The sequence below is a fragment of the Echinops telfairi genome, unplaced genomic scaffold (genome assembly GCF_000313985.2).
Source record: "Echinops telfairi isolate 266 unplaced genomic scaffold, ASM31398v2 ScPeMD7_15;HRSCAF=58, whole genome shotgun sequence".
NCBI lineage: Eukaryota > Metazoa > Chordata > Mammalia > Afrosoricida > Tenrecidae > Echinops > Echinops telfairi.
The window spans coordinates 12,471,437-12,493,496 of NW_022103912.1; the positions used below are offsets into that span (position 1 = coordinate 12,471,437).

At 38.5% G+C, this 22,060-nt stretch overlaps 1 protein-coding gene across 1 annotated transcript in view; it reads left to right on the forward strand.

The window, feature by feature from the left end:
• RAB3GAP1 (RAB3 GTPase activating protein catalytic subunit 1) overlaps nt 1-22,060 on the forward strand; it is a 118,597-nt gene that overhangs the window by 88,661 nt on the left and 7,876 nt on the right. The window contains exons 15-19 of the mRNA XM_045287420.1: nt 1,695-1,867; nt 3,357-3,411; nt 3,649-4,020; nt 8,953-9,090; nt 13,619-13,846. Coding sequence (XP_045143355.1) covers nt 1,695-1,867; nt 3,357-3,411; nt 3,649-4,020; nt 8,953-9,090; nt 13,619-13,846 — 966 coding nt within the window. The remainder of the gene's footprint in view (nt 1-1,694; nt 1,868-3,356; nt 3,412-3,648; nt 4,021-8,952; nt 9,091-13,618; nt 13,847-22,060) is intronic.

A 22,060-nucleotide genomic window follows, 5' to 3' on the forward strand; every position in this document is an offset into this window, starting at 1 on the left:
GCTGGTGTGCTTCTTCCATGTGGTGTTTGTTGCTTCTGAGCTAGATGGCTGCTTGTTTATCTTTAAGCCTTTAAGACCCCAGACACTATATCTTTTGATAGCCGGGCACATCAGCTTTCTTCACCATATTTGCTTATGCACTCATTTTGTCTTGGCGATTGTGTCGGAAAGGTGAGCATCACAGAATGCCAGGGTATTAGACCAAAGTATAATTGTGTTGAGGGAGTACTTGAGGAGAGGTCCAATGTTCATCTGCTATCTTAATACTCAACCTATGACTATACGTACATAGATTTATTTCTTTATCGTTCTATATGAACATATTTACATATGTAAATGCCTATATTTAGACCTCTATAAATGCCCTTTGCCTCCTGGTTGTTTCCTTTATTTCCTTTTACTTTCCTCTTGTCCCGCTATCATGTACAGCCTTCATTCGGGTTTCAGTAATTCCTCTTGGTTACATTGCCTTTGATCAAACCCTACCAGGCATCCTATGCCCTCCTCACCATCAATTTTAGATCATTTGTTGTTCCCTTGTCCCAGGGTTTGTTAACACCCACTTCCTTTCCCCCGCCTGCCCCTATTCCAGGTCCCCCGGAACCATCGGTTCGATGTATTTTCTTCTGGATTGCTTATCCTGCCTATCTTACCTAGATAGACATGCAGAGACAATAATAAACACAAAAACAAGACAGAGCAAATCAACACAACAAAAGAAAACAAATTAAAAACCATCACCCCCCAAAAGAAAAGCCTATAAATAGTTCCAGGTCTATTTGTTCACCTTTAGGAGTGTTTTCCAGTGGAGTCTGATGGGGTGCCATGCCCTGGTACCAGAGTCTATTTTTGGTATTCCATGGGGACTTCATTGCTTTGCTCTTCTTGCTGTTCTGCTGCATGCCTTTAGTGTTTCGTCCTGGTGGGGTGGGGTCAGATGGGACACAGTTCCCGCTCTGTGCCTCCAGTGTTGTCCCTCATAGGGCTAAGGGTCAGTCCTTTACTCTTAATACCCGAAAGTTGATACTAGATTATGTAACTACCACACATGAGTAACTTTATCACTGAACAGAGGTTACTTCTGCCCTTCATGTGACCTTGGCATAGATATCTGATTAGCAAGAATTTTTCTGGAAACAATGAAAATAACTGAATTGTTAGAGGATTTTCCTTATTTTTGAATCTTGTGAAATTGCACGTTCTCTCATCCAGGTCTTTGGAGAAATGGGGAAGTGGAGAAATGAGAGACTTCAGTTAACATGTAGAGATATGCCAAGTTGTTGATAGTTTTACTGGTGTAAAATTAAGCACATGGCGTGAGAGGAGAAATCAGGCTTTTATGTTTTTCGTTTATAGTGGTCTGATCTTGTTTAGGTTTGTGGGGCAGGGAGTTGTTTGTTTCTTTTACAACAAGGCAGTACTCCTTTTGTAACTAAAAGGGTTTTCAAACAACACGTGAAAAAACTGGTTTAATCTTAGGAATTCCACAAAAGAAACTTGAAATCTTTTTTTTTCTTAGTTGAGATCATGGATACTGTTTCAGAACAATTTAGTTAATAATGTATTAGACATTTGTTAAAAGCTGGTCTTAGTAGGTGAATTTTAGGAGTCCTATTGCTCCACAAGCACTTTGTGATCATGTATGTAAATATGCTGTTAACAAATTTTGTTTTGTTCTTTTTGGTTCAATTTAGAATCTCTTCAATCAGTTCAAATCTGCGCCATCTGACAGTTTAACATACAAATTGGCTTTGTGCCTCTGTATGATCAATTTCTACCATGGAGGACTTAAAGGAGTAGCACACCTCTGGCAGGAATTTGTTCTTGAAATGCGTTTCAGATGGGAAAACAACTTTCTGATTCCAGGGTAATAATTTCAATATCCATTTCCCTTATACAGTGTGTTGTTTGTTAGTAGGTGTTGATCTTTGGCCCTTTAATTCACCCCTTCTAGGAAATGTGTTAAGAAATGTGTAGATGATTTATAGGTAGAGGCATTCACTGCAGCTAATTTCTCCTGAACTCTACAGTGGATTCCAACTCATAGACACCCTGTAGGCAGAGTACAGTGAACCCTTATTTATCGCGGTTAATCGGTTCTAGACCCTACCGTGATAAATGAAATTCCACGAAGTAGGATTCCTTATTTGTAAATCAAATATTTTCATAGTTAGAGCATAGAGGACATGAAAAAACACCCTTTAGTCACCATTACACTCGTATTACCCAATTTATTAAACGAAAAAGGGAAAATGCAGTAAAACATTTTGGATGTTACAATTATCATTTATTATTTATTATATTATGAAGTACAACAGATGGAGGGAACAGAAGACTCATTCAAGTCGAAATGGCGTGCAACCTCCACGATTTTCTTGCCATCTTTGATCATATCCAAAAGTTTTACCTTTTCCTGGATGGTGAGCATCTTCCTCTGGCACTTATTTTTATTGTCAGAAGGCTTAGAAGAAGCAGCTCGTTTAGGAGCCATCATAGGGCTTAGATAAAATTTCTTAAAAATCGCAAACAATTAGAGTACACTGTACAAAAGCAAAAATGCATCTGATACGTAGCTCCGATACGTAGCGATGCAGACAGAAGCGTGTACAGTGTGAGCCAATCAGTGGCAGTAATGACAGAGCATGTGCTGTTACGCAAAAACCGCGATAGAGTGAAGCCGCGGAAGTCAAAGCGCGAAGTGGCGAGGGTTCACTGTATAACTTTCCCCTGTGAGTTTCTGAGACTGAATTGTTATGGGAGCAGAAACCCTCATCTTCCCGGGAAGACCTGGCGGTTTGGAACTGCTGTCTTGCAGTTAACAGCCCAGGCAGCACATAACCCACTATACCACCAAGGCTCTTTTTGGCAGCTAATTTATAATGGGGGAAATAGTAAAAGAAAAATTAAATAATGGTTTAAATTCTAAAGTAGATTATGGAGCTATGAGTCATCTTTTCCCAAGAATCTTTAATAGCAAGAAAATGTTCGTGATATTTTATAGTAGTGTTATGCAATATAATATTGCATATGTATAGAAAAATAGATTAAAAAGAAATGCAGCTATTTATTAACAGTAGTTTGTCTAGATAAAAAGTCATCCTTAGTTTGTCTTTAAGTCTTGAGGAGTCTCTTAATGTTTTTTGTAGTTTGTGGATAAGGGAGGACAAAAGAAATGTGAGTACAGTATATGACTCTTTTTTAGTGTAACTTTTTCGGAACTTCATTGCCTTACTTATATTAATCTAGGTTTTATTTCTCATCAGTATAGCTGGAACTTAAGGTAATTTGAAAAATATGCACATACAAAGTAATTTTATCAAAACTAAGATTTCTTTTCCTACTCCTTTATTTGATAGACTAGCAAGTGGTGCCCCAGATCTACGGTGTTGTTTATTGCATCAGAAACTACAGGTAGGATTTCTTAATGCTTGCATATAAATATTATCTTTATCTTAATTTGGGTTTTTACAGTAGTAAATGTAATAATAGATCATACTCTGTTCTCATTGTACTGCTGTAGGTTACTGATCGTTACTATCGTTCAAAACCAGAAGTGAGAAGGGACTGGGAATAACATTAAATAGCCAAAGCATGTGTAGATTTTTTTTAATGGTTGCTTATTGAAATACATTCTTTCTTTTTGTTAAGATGTTAAATTGTTGCATTGAGAGAAAGAAGGCACGTGATGAGGGGAAAAAGACGAGTCCTTCAGAGAATGTAACTAGTATATATCCTGGGAATGCTGGAAAAGCTGGAGACCAGTTTGGATCAGATCACCTGAAAGATACGGATAAAGAAAAGGGAGAGGTTGGAAAATCTTGGGATTCCTGGAGTGACAGTGAAGAAGAATTTTTTGAATGCCTAAGTGACACTGAAGAACTTAAGGGAAATGGACCAGAAAGTGGCAAGAAAGGAGGTCCCAAGGAGATGGCAAATTTAAAACCAGAGGGGCGTCTTTTTCAGCATGGGAACCTCACTCTGCTACAAAATGGAGAACCACTCTATGTTCCTGTAACCCAGGTAGGTGTGAAGTGCCTTTCGAACACTCAAATTTTTTATATTGTTGTTTATAAACCTTCCTTTTAGTAGGAGATGATTAGTGTGAATAAGAGCAATACCTTAAAAGCGTGTGTCTAAAGAGTCAAGGTTTGAAATCTCAATAAACATTATGACTTTTAGGTATACTGTGTCTGAAATTGAGGAATATTTTGAAGTTAAGTAGATAATTACTCCTCATGTAAAGGTGATTGGTTACTTTATGAGCTCAGTGGTGAATACACAGATACTTAAGAAGCAAAATCCAAAAATATGAACCTAAAGCCAAAAACCCTTCCATTGTATGTTCTTTTTTTCTGTTCAAAAATATAATTTGAAGCCATTTTACACCATTAGTAAAATAGCAATAGCACCTAAGATCAGAAATTTTTTTTATAAGTAAAATCTGAATATGTTTTATTATGAAAAAAGTCATTCTAGAAAAACATAAAGCTCCAACATTCATCTCTAGAAGTAAACACTTTTTTCAATGTGGGATAAATTTTGTACCTAAATCTATACACTGATGTGTATTTTATGTGTGTGTGTGTCCAGTGTTACATATGCATACAGATATATAGTTTTATGGAATTTTTAAAACACATGTGTTGGTGGATTCTTTTTTTGTGCAGTTTTATTAATGTCACTAGGCTTGGGTGTTTTCTTTTTCTTTTAGAAATCACTTTATTGGGGACTCTTACACAGCTCTCTTCACAGTCCATACAAACATCCATTGTGTCGAGCACATCTGTACATATGTTGCCATTGTCATTTTCAAAACATTTTCTTTGTGTATTACTTTTAAGCAATATGTCTATAATATCTTTCCTTGTCATTACTCCTGGATCCATTTCATATATTTTTAAATTTTTGTATAATATTCCATGTTATAAACGATTCACAACTTATTTAGGCATCCTTCTGTTATGCCCAGTCTATGTTATTTGTAAGTTTTTGCTGTGAACAGTGCCATAATAATATTTTATGCATTATGCATTCATATATGTGTGTGGCTCTTAAAAAAGATAATGAAGCATGGAATTGATAGGTAAACCAATATTCAAGTCAACAAATTGCTCTTCAGAAAGGCATATTCTATGCTCACGTCCATGGATTAGTGGCTGGCAAAATCATAGCCATGGTGATAGAAGCTATGTCACATATCACATAATAACATTTTGCCAGTGCAGCATTTTAAGCATCCTTTGTATGGCACAAGATTGTTGTGTCAAAAACAACATGAATAAGGGAAACTGACATTTTAAATAAAACAACAATTTAGAAAAGAGACCACATTGTAGCACATACCTGGAAGCATGAAAGCAAGCAGCTGCAGGTCAGAGTAGTATGAGGATTGGGTCATGAGTTGATGCTTAGACACAGAGGCAATGAGGGGGGTGTTGTTCTTAGCCTAAGATGTTCTTCTGGCAGTCCATGATAGGCTCAGTATTCTTTGCCAGAACCACAGTTCAAATGCATCAGTGTTCTTCAGCCTTCCTTGTGTGTGGTCTAACTCTCACATGCTTATGAGATGACTAAAATACCCTAGCTTGGGTCAGGTATACCTGAGTGTCATCAAAGTGACATCTTTGTTTTATAACACTTTAAAGAGATCTTGAGTATAGATTTGCCCAGAGTAACACCTTTGATTTCTTGACTGCTGCTCCCATGAGCCTTGATTTTGAATCCAAGCAAGATTAAATTGTAAACAACTTCAGTCCTTTCTCTATCTATTGGTCTGGTCATGCGGATTTTTGTTTCTTTTATATCGAGTTGCGGTCTACTGCAACAGTCTTTGAGCTTCATCAATCAATGCTTCAAGTTGTCATTAGCTGAAAGCAAGAAAGGCGGTGTCACCTGCATATTATACCTTGTTAAAGAGCCTTCCTCCAATCATGATACTTCCTTCACAGCGTCCCTACTCTCGGATGGTTTGCTCAGTGTATAGATTGGATAAGTGTGGTGAAAGAATACAACACTGTTGCACACCTCCCTGATTTTAAACATACAAATACAATTTAAGTCATTGGTCTTTAATTGATAGTGTTTATTGAAAATGTGCCAGGAAATCTCTTTTACAGTCCTATGAAGTCTATGAGTTCTGTTGGCCCGGTGGATTAGGCATAGGGCAGCTAACCATTGGGGGGTGGGGGATGGGCAGTTCAGATCCACCAGCCATTTGGGGGAGAAAGTTGAATCTGTCTGCTCCTGTAAAGATTTACAGTCTCAGGAACCCTAAGGAACGTTCTACCATGTCTACTGGATGATTTTGGATAGGAATTCCCTGTATTATTATACCCATTTACATTTGAGGAAAATAGAGAAAGGTTGAAAAATAATTGTCCAAGGTCACAAAACTGGGGTTCAAATGCAGTCATATTTTCTCTAGAGTCCAAGCTTTTAAATAGTAGATTATACTGTCTTACTGATTTTTTTTGGTTTGATACTTTTCACTTGTTGAGCAATTAGAACTTACATATGTTTATTGTAGAGAAAAAGGAAAACTCCTGGTTTCATAACCTGGTGATAAAGCAATTTTAGAGCAGTTCTCACATTTTTTAATATACTAAACCATTTTCCTATGGTTGAGTAGTATTAGGATGGGGGGGCCAGCCCCCCACCACTACCCACGGGTTCAGTAAGCACAATTGTATGGTTGAGATATGTAAGTATTATATTGAAGTCATCGAGAGCATGAGCGATAGAAGAGATATTACAATAATGCAGTCAGACACATTACATGGTAACATTGCTCATCTCAGCCCCGCTTGGTGATCTACGTGGAGAGAGGGGGAAGGGAAGGAGGACAGGAAAGGGAACAAGGGGGAGAGGAGAGGGGGAAGAGAGAGCTAGGGAGAGAGAGGTCTATTGCTAACCCAGGCCTACATACCTTTTGGGGGCGTGCAAGCCCACTAATTACAGGTAAAGACATACATCACAGGAAGGGGTTGCACTATAGGTTATACAGCAATGAGGGGGTGGTCTAGGGACATACACGCAATAGGAAGAGGAGGGATTGGGGGTATACATGTGACAAGATGGGCGGATCCTAGGATGGCTGCTGGATCTCCATAGGAACCATTAGCAATAGGGTGTAAACCCCACCTTCAGGAACCAAGCTAATGGTTGTAAGCATTAGGGAGAAGTAATCCATTGTGTTTAGCAGCAGGGAGCAGGGCCACCCCTGTGGTGGGTCAGAGAGCAGTCTGACCTTCCCCACATTGTTGAACATTTGGATTCTTCCTAATTGTCATGTTATAACTAATGCTGCAGTGATGTTGTAGAAATGGAATTATTGAATCAATATATGCCTAACAGATTGTCTGCCAGACTCTTGTCCAGGCAAGCTTATTATACTTTGTATTCCTTTGGGCAGTTTAAATGTGTTTGCTTCAAACATAAGAATGATACAATAGAAAGAAATGCTATCCTTTTGTTTGTTGCTGTGTGTTTTGAACAGGACTTGGAACCAGTTGTAAATTTTCAATCATGATCAATGAAGCCTATACATTGCACAGCAACCAGATCTCTTGCTCCTGGCATTTTGACCAGAGTAGGAAACAGGAAACTATGCCTCACTCCAACATCACAACTAACCACAGTGATTTGAATGTGTGTCCACTGCCATCTTGGCATGGGCTCCACTGCCTGTTTCCTACTCAGGTCACCATGCCTAAGAGAATTGTTGCTGTGTAACCCATAGTCGCATGGCCATGACTGAACCGTTTTGAACTGGTTCAAATTCTTGGTTTTGAATGCCATAGCCTTATCACACTTTTATTTTATTTCTGACAGGTATTTGTTTAAAATTACTTACCTTTAAGGTAGCGGCCTTATTTGAGTGTAAGTTTGCCCTGCAGGGGATATTTAACCATACCTGGAAACATTTTTGGTTGTCAAGAGGAGGGAGTGGTACTATAGAAGGAATGGCCCAGAGATGCTACTCACCATTCTGCACAGCACAGGAAGGATTATCCAGCAGAAGTGTTAGTAGACTTGTACTGTAGAAATTGTTGAGTTGGTGTATGATCTGCTATGTAGATTCTTAACAACAACAGGGGGTGGGGACACTGAATTTTGAGTAAGCCTCTGGAACTTCGAAGGAATCTATTTTTAAAGTGCTCTAGACCATTAACCTACTTCTTTCATTAGGTCTTACCCTTATTCATATCTGAGATTTTTTTGTTGTTGTTGTTTTAACAGCAAGTATGTGTGCTTTGGCTAGCCTCTGGACTTTTGAGTTTTTCATATTTCAATTATGAAGCCAGTATCCAGAGAATTTCCCTAAGCAACTTTAACAATCCTGGAATCACCTCTTTAGTGATCTTGCACTGTATCTTTCTTTAGATTTGCTTTATCTGCTTTAAAAATATATACCATCTCTAAGCCTAAAATGAGAAAACCCTCAGCTTATAATGGAAATAACTAACTAGAATGCCTTAGGAAGCTAAACTCAGAACAAATCCTCTGACATAAAACTCACTTATCTGAGGGGTTTTGATTGGGGTTCAATTAATTTGCATTTACTTGATCTACATATATTTCTAGTTTCCTTTCTTGTTAGTGGTAATAAAAATCTAGCCACACCTAGATGATATGCATGGTGGTTTCAGTAGGTCTTCATTTCTTGATTACTAGCAGGCAAAACAATACTGTTCAGTTGACCCCAATCCTCCAGTTGTTCACCCATCAGTCCTCGGGAAACAGGAATCACGTCTAAGGCAGCTGACAAGTCCTATTTATTCTTGATTTGTAGCTTTTTAATGTAGGGTCTCAAAAGCTCCCATCTTTCAGAATTCTTTTAAATACATATCTTGTGACTGCTGGAGCTGCTCTAATTGTCTCCATTCTATATTTGTCATTCTGCTTTGTCTATAAAAGGGTTGTTCGTGAGCTTTGTCCTTTTGTGCTTTACAGGAACCGGCACCTATGACGGAAGATCTGCTGGAAGAGCAGTCTGAGGTTTTAGCTAAATTAGGCACATCGGCAGAGGGGGCTCACCTCCGAGCACGCATGCAGAGCGCCTGCTTGCTCTCCGATATGGAATCTTTTAAGGTGGGTCACGCTTTCGGGACACTGTGGTCTATTTTGAGCTATTCTGGATGGAACTGTGAAAGTCACTCAACAAAGTGATAAAAAGGCCTGGGTGTTGTTTTCTGTGAAGTGTTTGGATTTCATTAGTAATTACAACACCTTTCCCTCCTCCCCAAAGGACCCCATCAAACTTGTTTCTAAATTTTTAAGAAGGAAAAATCCAAGCAACCATCTTTGAATAATAGTTGAAAGTTGAGAATGGAATCGCTGTTTGGGGTTGAGGTATTATTCAGCAATTTAATACACAAGTTTTAGAAAAATCTCTAAGAGGCAGTGCAGGTGGCTTCATACTGCAAATCTTTGAGGCCTACTGTGTGCTTCACGTTGTGGTTAAATGAGTAGGAAATAGAGTTGTTTACCCTCTGGGTGAGGTTGTGAGAAGGAGATGGGTAAATGATTATGTGATGAGTTCAAATGAGTAGTTTATCGAGGAAAGTGATTTGGCTTGCTGAGGGGGTCAGAGACGCTTTCTCAGAAGACTCATCATTTAAGAAGAGTAGACTTTTGCTACCTAAAGAATGTTCTAGGCTTAAAGGTAGACCTGTAACTAAAATATGAAGGATTCAAGAACTGATGACATTTGGCTTCTTTCCAGAAATGAAGGGAAGAAAGGAAAAAAAAAGAAGTGAAGGAAGAAGAAAGGACTTTGTATTTGAATTATTTATTCTTCTTCTTATTATTACTTATTCTTGAAAGCAGAGTCAAACATTGTGTATATTGGAAAAAAGAAAAAGAAAATGGGTAGCCCAGTGGGCCACAGGCCTTTTTGGTTGCCACTGCTGATTCCCTGACCTGTTTCCTGGCCCAGGCTTCCCCTGTCACCCCATCTCCCTAATCCAGACCCCTACTCAGACCTGCTTCTGAGCTCTTTGGCCAGTGTGAGTTTGATTTTCTTCTGAAAAGTAAAAAATGCATTAAAAAAAACCAAACAAGCCCCTTGTTTTCCTCCCTACTCACAGATTTAAGTGACAACAAAAGGGTGGCTTTTGTTTCCTGTTTATTACCTACATCTCTATTAAAAGGGAACATCTGTAGAAAACTTCCCAAGAGCTGCATGTTTTCCTTAGAGAATAAAAAGTGTGAAAAATGTATGAATTCTGTAGTAGACAATTTTTTTGTTAAAAAAAAAAAAGAAAACAGCAGTGAATAAAAAAAAGCCTATTGACTCTTTCAGCACATTTTTTTTCGCCAAAAAAACCAGAGAAGGGAATTGGCAAAGGTGTGTGCACAACAGGATGTCCTAGCCTGTACAGCATCTGTTCTTTACCTGACCTCTAGCTGCTTACTTGTTTGTCTGGATTTTTCTTGCTGCCTTGTCCTTCCAGAGGCATGTGCAAGGAAGTTCAAAACTGCAGCTTCCAAAGTTTGGCTGTAGAAACACATTTGCCTCTCTGTAAGGTTCTATGTAATTCCTTTAGCACTATGCTTAAAAGCAAAACTGTGGTTTAGTAGACTCTTTGGGGCTGACTTCAACACAAATCTCATCAGAAAATGGATTGTATTTCTTTCTTACTTTCTTTTTAATGCAAGTTAAAACAGCTATTTTATAAGGGCACAATGGGGATAACTTGTCTGTGCTCCATGATACTTGGGTCCTCCACTGGAAACCTGGAAGACAAGGCTGGAATAGTCTGAAGGCATATTCTGATGCCTGGGTTTGGATGGCTCAAAGACCAGAGCATTTACACATGACCTTTTTGTAGCGTGGTGTCTTCACAACATGATATGGCCGGTCTTTTCTTCAGGGTTACCGAAGTTCTTAAGATCTAGCCAACAAGGCTGCATCCCTTTCTATGACCCATCCTTAGAAAGCGCATTGCATCCCATTTGCTATAATCTGTCGGTCATCGTCATCATGAACCCACCAGACGTTTGTCTCACTACAGAATCAAATTCACACATTGTCTGGATCTGTATAGCAAAAGCATGTAGCCATTATGAGGTTTTCTAAACTCTTTTCATTTTAATAGAGATGAGAGAAATAAACAGGAACTAAAAAGACTGTCACTTGAATCTTGCCAAAGCTACAAAATCATGTTGTGGAAGGGCATTTAGGATGAGCAACATTTGTGGTGACCATCTTTGGAAAATACGAACCAACATAACATTTTTTAAATTTGCCATGAGAAATATAACTACCAAGTAAAGTCAGAATACCCATGCCTGTAGCTGTGCATTCTTTTCGCTTGTGGGAAGTTTCTAGACCCTGCCAGTGTTTTATAGCATGCGAATGCAAAGAATTGATTGAAAGTAGCAATAAAAATATAGATTGTATTTCACATGGCTTATTTACACATCTGCCCTCCATGGGAATTAGATTGTATTATGGAGTTGCTCTGAATCACGCATGGTTGCTGTTTCCTTTTGTGTAGAGCTGAGTTGGCATTAGAGGCCTTAGAAGAGTGCCTGGTCCCCTCACATGGATTTGTACACTGGTGTGGATGATAACATGTAGCCAGGGAACCCACTGAGGAGAAATTGGTGACTTATCCTGGGTTTGTTACTGCTTACATCACTTACTGTCACAGGCAATTAAAATATAATACTCGTAAGCAAGAAGAATATGGTGTGATTGCATGATAAGGACTATAGCCAAAAATGTATATATGTCCTTTAATTAACTAATAGATTGTTAGCCCTTTAATATTTTGTTGTTAGTTTTCATCAAGTCAATTTTGCTAATAATATTACTGGACACTTTTGCAAAAGATACCTCCATGCCTTACCACCAACACTATGAAGCTTCTTCCCCCCCCCCCACACACACTTAACATTACGTTTACTTTAAAGATTTTAGAATGCATCATTGTTAATTGTATTAAATTAGCTACTAAATAAAACTTTTTTCTAGTTATTTTGAATTCCATTTCATTAAGAGCATAATAACTGTTTGATTGATGGTAATTTGTTATATAAAGTGTAAGAATTGGATGGTTAAATAGAATATTTTTTGAGGTTAGCCAATATTTACTGCAGAATTAGTATTGATTTATTGAGTTAAAAAGCAGAAGAGCATCTTTCCATTATTGTGTTATTCTGATCATGTTTTGTATTATTTAATTTACTTGAGTTTGATACTTAAGCTAAAAGAAATAAAGAAAACATTCAAGCTTTGAGTTGCAATATTGAAAGGTTCTATGGGCAAAATATTAAAGGATGCAACAAATATCAAGTGAAGATGGAAAATAATATACAGAGTCCTGAACCAAGAAGAACTAGTCGACATTCAAGAAGTAGCATATAATCAAGAACCAGTGGTACTGAAGGAAGAAGTCCAAGCTGCACTGAAGACATAAGCCAAAAACAAGCTCCAAGAATTGAGGAATACTAATTTAAATGTTTCAGCAAGCTGAAGTACTCACTCACCTATGCCAAGAAATTTGGAAGACAGCTACCTGGCTGATCCATGTTTATACTTATTCCAAAGAAAGGTGACTCAATAGAATGTTCAAATTGTACAGCAGTATGATCAGTATCACATGCAGTACATTGACAGGGCGCTGCCAGAGATGTGGCCTGGTTTCAGAATCTCTGTGAGTCAGAACCGACATGATGTCATCTACCAACAGCAACAATGGCAGTGTTCCCACCTTTCTATACCTTCCCTTAAAAGTCACCTATCAAAATGGTGGTTTGGCTATCCTTGAGGGATTCACCTTGGTTGGTGTTTTTTGCGTTTGTTTTTTCAATGTTCTTTGAGTTTGGGCAACAAAAAGAAGTCTGATGGGGGAAGATCGGGGTGGAATGTGGGAAACTAAGGTTTCTAGTTTGGGTCGTAAAAGACTGGTAGAAAGGTCAACCCTTTGAGGCAGCTGGTCTTCACAAAACACTTGGACACTAATCCAGCTGAAAGCTTGCTGAGGCCAATCTGAAAATGCTGAACAAAGTGAGATCCCAACTTTAGTAGCCATCACATTGCTGGCAATTCTCTGGTCTCCTTTCACCAGTCTTTAGTCACAGGTTTCTTCATTCATCGCAACGTTTTTATAGGTTTCTCTTGACTCCTCTTTGAGGTCTTCTTGACCTTCCTTAGACCCATCTAGAAACGCTGTTACTTTATGCAGGCCAGCGTTCTCGGAAATTTGTCGCAAACTTCAAGGTTTGGGGAAGATGTAAGATATCCGCAAGTTTTTTTACGAATGTGGTATTAGCCCTGACCTCAAAATTGTTTTAATCGGTAGCATAAAAAGTATCCTTTCTTAGGCATCGTAAGAAGACAAGACTAAGACAAGTATATTATTTTGAGAGCTTGCCTACAGCCATCCACTGATCAAAGAGTGGTGTTTAAACATGTCTTGTTTGCGATAAACCAGTGCATGTATGAATTGAAAACTTAGTAACACTACGTTTTTACTTAGAGTTTATGTATCAAATTGTAAATACTAGGTACTTGTCAAAGTATGACTTGACAAATAATAGCTTACTGGTAACCTTAATTTGTATTTGGTTTTGCTTGCTGCGGCTGATTATGATGATTGCTTCATTTTAGGCGGCAAATCCAGGTTGTTTCCTGGAAGATTTTGTGAGGTGGTATTCACCCCGAGATTACATTGAAGAAGAGGTGATTGATGAAAAGGGCAATGTGCTTTTGAAAGGAGAACTGAGTGCCCGAATGAAGATTCCAAGCAACATGTGGGTAGAGGCCTGGGAAACAGCTAAACCAATTCCGGCTAGACGGCAGAGGAGACTCTTTGATGATACACGGGAAGCCGAAAAGGTAATTTGGGTTTGGATCTCTTAACATTTGATTGCTATTTATTATTTTAGCATTGTACATATTCACTGTCATAGACATGAGAGCTTGGACACACTGGAGAAGCATAGCATTGAAATCCTTTGGGGTGCTGGGTGAGGGGGTGGCGGGAGGAGGAATCCTATGAGCCTTTTATACATCTACCTTCCACATTTGATCTTTTTAAGAGTAATTACAAAAAATATTTATGCAAATTTAATGTAGAATACTGAACACGTTTGTCTCAGAACATGTCAGATGCCTTAAAACATAGGTTCCCAAACTTATGTGTCTTATCACCTTCTTGGGAGGGGGAAAAAATTATTCAGCACCCCTCTAGCAATGAAAATTTTGTCCTGTAGCCCATAATCCAAAATACAGTGTAGGTAATCTGATTTTACACCACCTTTGGATCCTTCCAGTGCCCCCCAGGGGACAGTACTACCCACTTTGAGAAGCACTGCCTTAAAAATGGGATTTCTTTTAAAAGGACATTAAACGAGAGAAGAAAGGATGCTTTATAATCTAAAAGTAATATTTCATTATAAAGATATAGCAGTTAGGAATGTCTATGCACTAGGTAACACAACTACCACCTATGTCAAGGAGAAATCACTATAGCTGCCAGGCGAAACAGATTGAAAACACGTTGCTAACAGGACGTTGAATACATTCCGCTCAATGTAAGATAAGGGGTCTAAAAAATAAACAAGATAAAATAGGGTGAATTTTTAGATTGAGATCAAACACTATTTGTATAACTGGATACTGGAGATTTTATCTTCTTTTTAAGTATACATAGAGCATTCCCCAAAACTGATATATTGAGGCACATATACAGCTTAAGTAGGTTTCATAATAGAAATATCACAGCCAGTGCTCTAGTTATAATCAATAAACTGGAAATTAAAAATTAAATCAAAATGAGGCCTTGAAATTTTTAAAAGCTGCTTTTAATCAATTCTCAAATGAACGGGGAAATATAAAGAGAACTAATGGACTTTCTGAAAAATACTCTTACTGAAAATACTACCTGCTACAGAACCCATGTTGTTTGCCACTGAATTGATTCCAGCTCAAAGTAACCCTACACACAAAAAAACCAGACTGTCTGATCCTGTACCATCCTCACGCTGGTGGAGCCACTCAGGCAGCCCGGACCATTGAGCTGCTTCCTCTCTGCCATTCCCTCTCTACCGAGCACGATGCTCTTCTCCAGGAACTACTCCCCATTACGGGATCAGAGTGTGGACACAGTCTTGCCACCTTACTCTTTTCTTTCTTTTTTTAAAATTATAATTGGGAGTTAATATATCATTCTATAGTTCAATCATGTCAAGCAAAATTGTACAACTGCTACCACAATGTGTTTCCAAATATTATTTTTTTCCTTGACGTGGTCTCCCTTTTACCTCCACCCCACCAATACCAGTACCACCCACCACCCATCCCTAAAACCCTTATTCTACTTGCTGTCCCTATGGATTTGTCAATCCTGGAATTCATATACCGAAACACATAAAAACATAATACAACTTCATGAAGGTAACCTCCAGTGACATAACACCTCTGAGATACACTCTAATACGAACAAACAAAAACTAAACAATGTTGAAAATTAGATCAGGTCCAGTATGCATCAGAGGGGTATCAACTGACAACGTTTTAACTGCTCAAGTCACATTTATGCCTTTGATCTTCTATACTCATCTCTCCATTGCACTCTGGTTAGTAACCACTTTCTTCCCATCCCTCAATTGTGGATAGAGGGAGTTCATCAGAGGGTTATTTCCTATGTAGTTCCCACAAGTGAATCTTGGGCTCCTACTGTCATCCATAGCCTTCTGCAAACCAGATTCTAACAACATAGGCTCTGATACTAATCCTTCCTTCCACTTCAGATTTTATGATTTACTATCCTTTGCCGACTGATGATGGTGTACTTCTTCCATGTGGATTTGGTTGACATCTCACTTCGATGCCACCTCACTTCTAATGAGTGTCTCAGCTGTACTTCCTTTTTGACAGATTTGTTCCTTCATCTAGAAGTTTGTAGTGTACTCAATATTGTACAGTAGCACCACAATTGAAGGCATCAGTTTTTGTCTTCCTTATTCATTTTCTAACTTCCCCATACAGATGAGGTAAATGAAAATACCACAGCTTGGATAAGGCTCACCTTAGTCTTCTGTCTTTGCTTTTTAACACTTTTGCACAAATTTGGCCCAGTGCATTATGTCCTTTGATTTAATTAAAGAAAACCAAAACTTTCTATTGTGAATGGGTGAAGGTTTACAGGTCAGTTTTCCATTCGGCAGTTTATAAACATTTTGTTTAATCTCATGATTGTAATCACTATGGTATAACAATTGCTTATCCTATTTCCTCCCTATTCCTCCTCCTTTCCTCACCCATGTGAACTCTGGGTAAGTGCTGCCCTTTGGACCTCAAATGGTTGATGATTCTAAGATGTATGTCTTTCCCTGGTGCTGTTGTTCCCCTTACCAGACCTACCTACTTTGGGGCTGAAAATGGAGCAATTGGAGTGAGTCCATTGTCAGACCTGAAGAATAACTCTGTTAGAGTGGGTTGACTGGAGAAATATATCTAGATGGCACTCATATATGTATAAGAGAGATTTATATCAAAGAGTAACTGTATTGTAAGAAAACATCCCACCCCATTCAGATCAAGTCCATAAGTCCAATCTTTGCCCACAAGTCCAATACTAGTCCATAAAGTTGTCTTCATATTTATGCAGCACATGCAATGATGAAAAATACTGGAAGATCACAGGCCAATGGATGCAAAGTCTTGTGGATCCAGTAGTGGTGGAAGCATCTCCAGGGCTCCCACAGGTCTCAGCATGGCTCCACATGGCTTGTCAACAGGAAGGTGAAAGCAGAAAGAGAGGGGAGGTTCCCAGGACCCTCCTTATGAGAAGACCACGCCCACCAGGAGGCAGCATCAGGCTGACTTGATTGACAGGCTAGGCTCCACCCATACACCCTATTCATCAAGTTGACATGGATTTATGTAACTACCACAGTAACCAAGGGCCATAATCTCAGGGGTGCCACCCGTCTCCATCTGATCAGTAAATCTTTTTTTTTGCATTTTGTTCTCTATATTTTTCTCCTCTGTCCAGGACTTTCTAAAGTGATTCCTTTCAGAGCAATCGGTAGTGTTAGCTGGGTACCATCTCGTTCTTTTCGTCTCATAGTCATGGAGACCAGTATTTGTGTGGCCCATTAATCCATTGAACTAATTTTTTCCATGTGTCTTCAGTTTTCATCACTCTGGAAAGGTACAGCTACTGAGTTCTCCCATTGTCACCTGATTATTCCAGAGGGAGAGCCCACTTGTTGCATCTGTACCTAGAATACAGTTTTGTGAACTAGGTGATATCACAACTCTGGTGCCCTTTAAGGTCTGAGCCCCCGGGTCCATTAACTCATCCTCTCAGTATGTTTGGTTATGTCTAAAAGGTTTTCATAAATGCACCACAATTCATAGATATGTTTGCAACAAAAGTAAATACCCATGTACACACATCCTCTGTCAAATTCTTCTCCCTTGCCTATTCACCCTGCATGTCTGTCCATGCATCTAACTGTAGATCATCCTTATTGTAGGAGCGTGCATATAATAGTACTGTTGCATTTCACTCTGACTCTCCACCCAGTGTCTTCCCCTGCCTCCACCATTTTTTCCCAACCTCTTGCTAGCTAGTAACTTAGCCTCCTTTCCCATTGCCACCCTTGGTGCCCCTTAGTTTCTCGACTGATGCAAACAATATTATGTCGTATGCATATCACAAGTGGTTAGTGCGTTTTCTGCCAGTCCTGTGCTAAGTTCTTCATGAAGTCTAACTTCTCAGATTGTTTGCTCAGCATGCAGATTGAATTAGTATGGTGAAAAGATAGAACCCCAGTACATACTTTCCTTGATTTTAGGCCATGCAATATCCTCTTGTTCTGTTTGAACAACTGCCTCTTAGTCTATTATATAAGCTTCTTGTCATGAAAACAAGGACGTGTCCTGGAGTTCTCATTCTTCATAAAGTTATTCAGAGTTTGTTATGAATCACATAATCAAATACCTTTATATAACCAATAAAACTCAGGTGAACATCTTCCTGGTATTGTCTGTTTTCAGCCAAGAACCATGTGACATCAGTAATGATATCCCTTGTTCCAGGCCCTTGTCAGAATCCTGCTTGAGTTTCTGGCATTTCACTGCCGATGCACTGCTGCAACAATATTTGTTTTTTTCAGTAAAGTTTTATTCAAGTGATATTGATGGTGTTTGATAATGTCTACATTCTGTTGGATCACTTTTTTTGAAATGGGCACAAATATGAATCTCTTACAGTTGATTGGCCAGATAGCTCTCTTCCATGTAAGTTGTTGAAAAGGGTTTTGCAATGTACAAAGTATTGGTTTTATAAAATTATATCATGTGACCCTTCCTGCCTCATGTCTGTTACAAAGGCAATATTTTCAAACCACAGATCCTTCTTTGTTTCCAACTTTTGTATTTCAGTCACTAGTAATTTTTTTTTAGTAATTTTTTATTTATCTTAATTGCCTTTGATCCATTTCAGACTGGTAAAAACTTTTAACATCTCATTCACCTTTGGATTTAGTATATGCATTTGTATAATAGTTGTCTTTATGTGTTCTGTTTCATTTTTGACAAATTCCAACTATCCTATATTCATACTTTACATTCAAGATCCACTTATGAATGGATATTTACAGCTGTTACTTCTCATTTCGAGTTGTGCCACATCAGCAAATGAAGGTCCTGAAAGCTTTCCTCTATGTTCATCCTTATGGTCATTCTACTTTGAAAGGCAGCTCTTCCCCAGTCTTATTTTGAATGCCTTCCAACCTGAGGGGCTTATCTCCCAGCATTAGATCAAACAGTGATCCACCACTGTTCATAAGGTTGTCAGTAACCTTTTCTTCCACCCAACCTACCCTCTTTGCAGACTCCCCCAGAAATAGACCACTACATGTTTCTTTGTTATCTCTTAGTCTGAAGCTTCCCTTAAAGCTGTTTCATTACAGGCGACCCTACTGATATTTGACCCTACAGCGTGTCTTCTAACATCATAGCAACGTGTAAGCTGTGTTGACAAACTGACAGATATAAGGTGGAATAGAATTCCCAAACCTAGAAAAACAAACCAAAATGAAGGAAATAATGATACAAGCAGAAAATAATGAGGTAGAACAGAAAAATTATCCTGTTAAATCTGGTCCTTTTTAAAACAAATCAACAAAATGGACAAGCCATTAGACATGTAATCAAGAAAAGAAGTGAAAAATCTTCGTATATAAAATAAATGAGAAGATGCAAACAATATAAAGGGCATGTTTTTAAAAAACTTGTTAAATTTCTGTGCAGAAACATGAAAACAAGATGAAATAATAATTATTGAAATACCATGTATCAAAACTGGCTTCAGGTGGTGAGGACATGGGAAAATCAGAGCCCTCACATATGGCTGCTGAGAATGTAAAATTGAACAGCCTTCGTGGGAAGCTGTTTGGCAGTTCTTCAAAAAAGGAAGTTTAGAATTACCATTGTGTTGTTACTTGGCCATGAGTGAGTCCCTGACTCATGGTAACTCCATCCTCAACATAGTGAAATGGTGCCCCCAGCAATCCCATTGGTAGGTACTGCTCCAAAGTAATTGAAAACAGTGATTTAAACAGATAGGTTGCAAAGAATCTGTGGTCATTGCAGTGTTATTCACAAAAGGATGAATGGATAGATAAAACATAGTATATTTATACAATGGAATATTATTCTGCAATAAAGAGAAACAAAATTCGTATACATGGACCATTATGTTGCGAGAAGTCAGACATAAAAAGAACAAATATGGTGTGATCCTGATTACATGAAGTATCTAGAATAGACAGATTAACCAGGTCAAAAGATTAGTGGTACCAGAGACTGACGAGAAGGAGATGGGGATTTTAAGTGGGGATAAAAGGCAGCTGACCCTAAATCAAACTACAGCTTGCAAACAAGTCACTTCCCATAGAAAGAATAGAGAAGGTTATCAAGGAACTACCATCTCATAAACCAGATAGTTCCAATGCTACAAAAAGTGTTTCAAGGTATAAGAATTATAGGAAAAATTTTTAAAAGCATTACTGCCTAAATCTTACGGTGTGTTAGACAGGGTTCTCTAGATAGATAAAACCAAATTGCTGATAATTTAATATATTTATTTATAAAGATAAGTAGATATATAACAAGGAATGAACTGTTAAATCATATACAGTTAAATATATAATACAAGAAAGAAACAGTTAAATTATAAAGCACTACAAATGGCTCAATTCAACTCACTGCCGTGAGAGAGATGTGAGAGACTAGCAGTCCTTCCAGTCCAGTCTGCTGCCAGATCTTCCTCTATTTATACAGAGAGCTAGGCTGTGTCAGCACAGCAGCCAATCAGAAGGCAGGTCACCAACTGCCAGCCAGGTCACTAACTGCCAGTCCCCAGCTCCAGCAATGTCTTAAAGGGACCTCAACTTACAGCGACACAATCCACAGGCTAGGGGTCCCACAGGTAGTGTAGCCTTTAAATTGAGGCACAGGACAAGCAAGGCGGCCGCACACTGGTCCGATGATCAAAGAGCGAGAGACAAGAAAGGCGAGACTCACCAAGGCATTTATCTCTCTGCCCTTCAGTTAATCCCACTTGTGTTTATCGGCCAGGCTGGCACAATAAACTATCTCAGATGGCATACTAAACAATTTCCAGACCAATAATACTCCACCACCACATTAAGAGAATAATAATGCCTCTTAACCAAATGTAATGATGATCATTATTTGGAAATGCATTTATGTAATTTGCATATTATATCCATATATACGGAAATCATCTTTGATAAGATTCAATATTCATTCCCAAATTTAAAAAGGGGGGGAAAAACTCTTGAGAAAATAGGAATGACTAGGTACTTTTGTAACATGATAAAATACATGCAGACCTCAGTGTTAGAGCCTAAAGGTATTTCTATTAAGGTCTAAAACAAGGCAAGAGTCCCCATTCTCTCAACTGTCTTTAAACCTTATTCTAGAGCACTGGTTCTCAACCTTTGCTCAACCTTCCTGGTGCCACGACGCTTTAATACAGTTCTTCATGGTGTGGTGACCCCAACCATAAAATTATTTCATGGCTAATTCATAACTAACTTTGCTACTGCTTTGAATCGTAATGTAAATATCTTATATGCAGGATGTATTTTCATTGTTACAAATTGAACATAAACAATTAAAGCATAGCAATTAATCACAAAACAATATGTAATTATGTATTGTGAAATATTTTTGTGTTTTCCAGTAGTCTTAGGCGACCTCTGTGAAAGGGTTGTTCGACCCCCCCAAAGGGGTCACGACCCACAGGTTGAGAAACGCTGTTCTAGAGGCATATACATACCAGTGTAATCAACCAAGAGAAAACAGGGATAGAAATTGAAAAGAAGAAATGAAACACTATAGATATTGTGACAATATACCTAAACAATCAATGACAGAACTGATTTAAACTAAAGAATTCAGTAAGGTGGTGGGATATAAGATTAATAAACAGCAATCACCGGTCATATACACAAAAAGTAAGTCAGAAAATATAAATGGCATTTTTTCTTCATTATTAAGAGTGGTGGGGAAAGGTAAAAATAGTTAAGAAGTAATGAGCAGTGTTTGAAAACAGTGAAGAAAACAAAACAAAAAACCAGACTCACATCGAGTTGATGCTAACTCACAGCAACCCTCTGTGATGGGGTGAAACTGCTTCTGTGGGTTTCCGAGACTAACTCTTCATGGGAGTAGAAAGCCTCATCTTTCGTCCAAGGAGCAGCTGGTGATTTCGAACTGCTGACCTTGCAGTTAGCAGCCCAACATGTAGGAAGAAAAGAAAGCACTCCTGGAAAACCCATTTCAGAGATGAACAAGTGGGAATATAGCCTTGGTTCTTGGTTCACTCACTCACTGCCATTAAATCAATTCTGACTCATGGCGACCCTGTAGGACAGAGTAGAAGTGCCCTTGTAAATTTTCAAGGCTACACATCTTTATGGGATCAGAAAGCCTCGTCCTACCCCCGTGGTGTGGCTGGTGGGTTCAAACTACTGACCTTGTGGTTAATAGCCCAACTGGTAACCC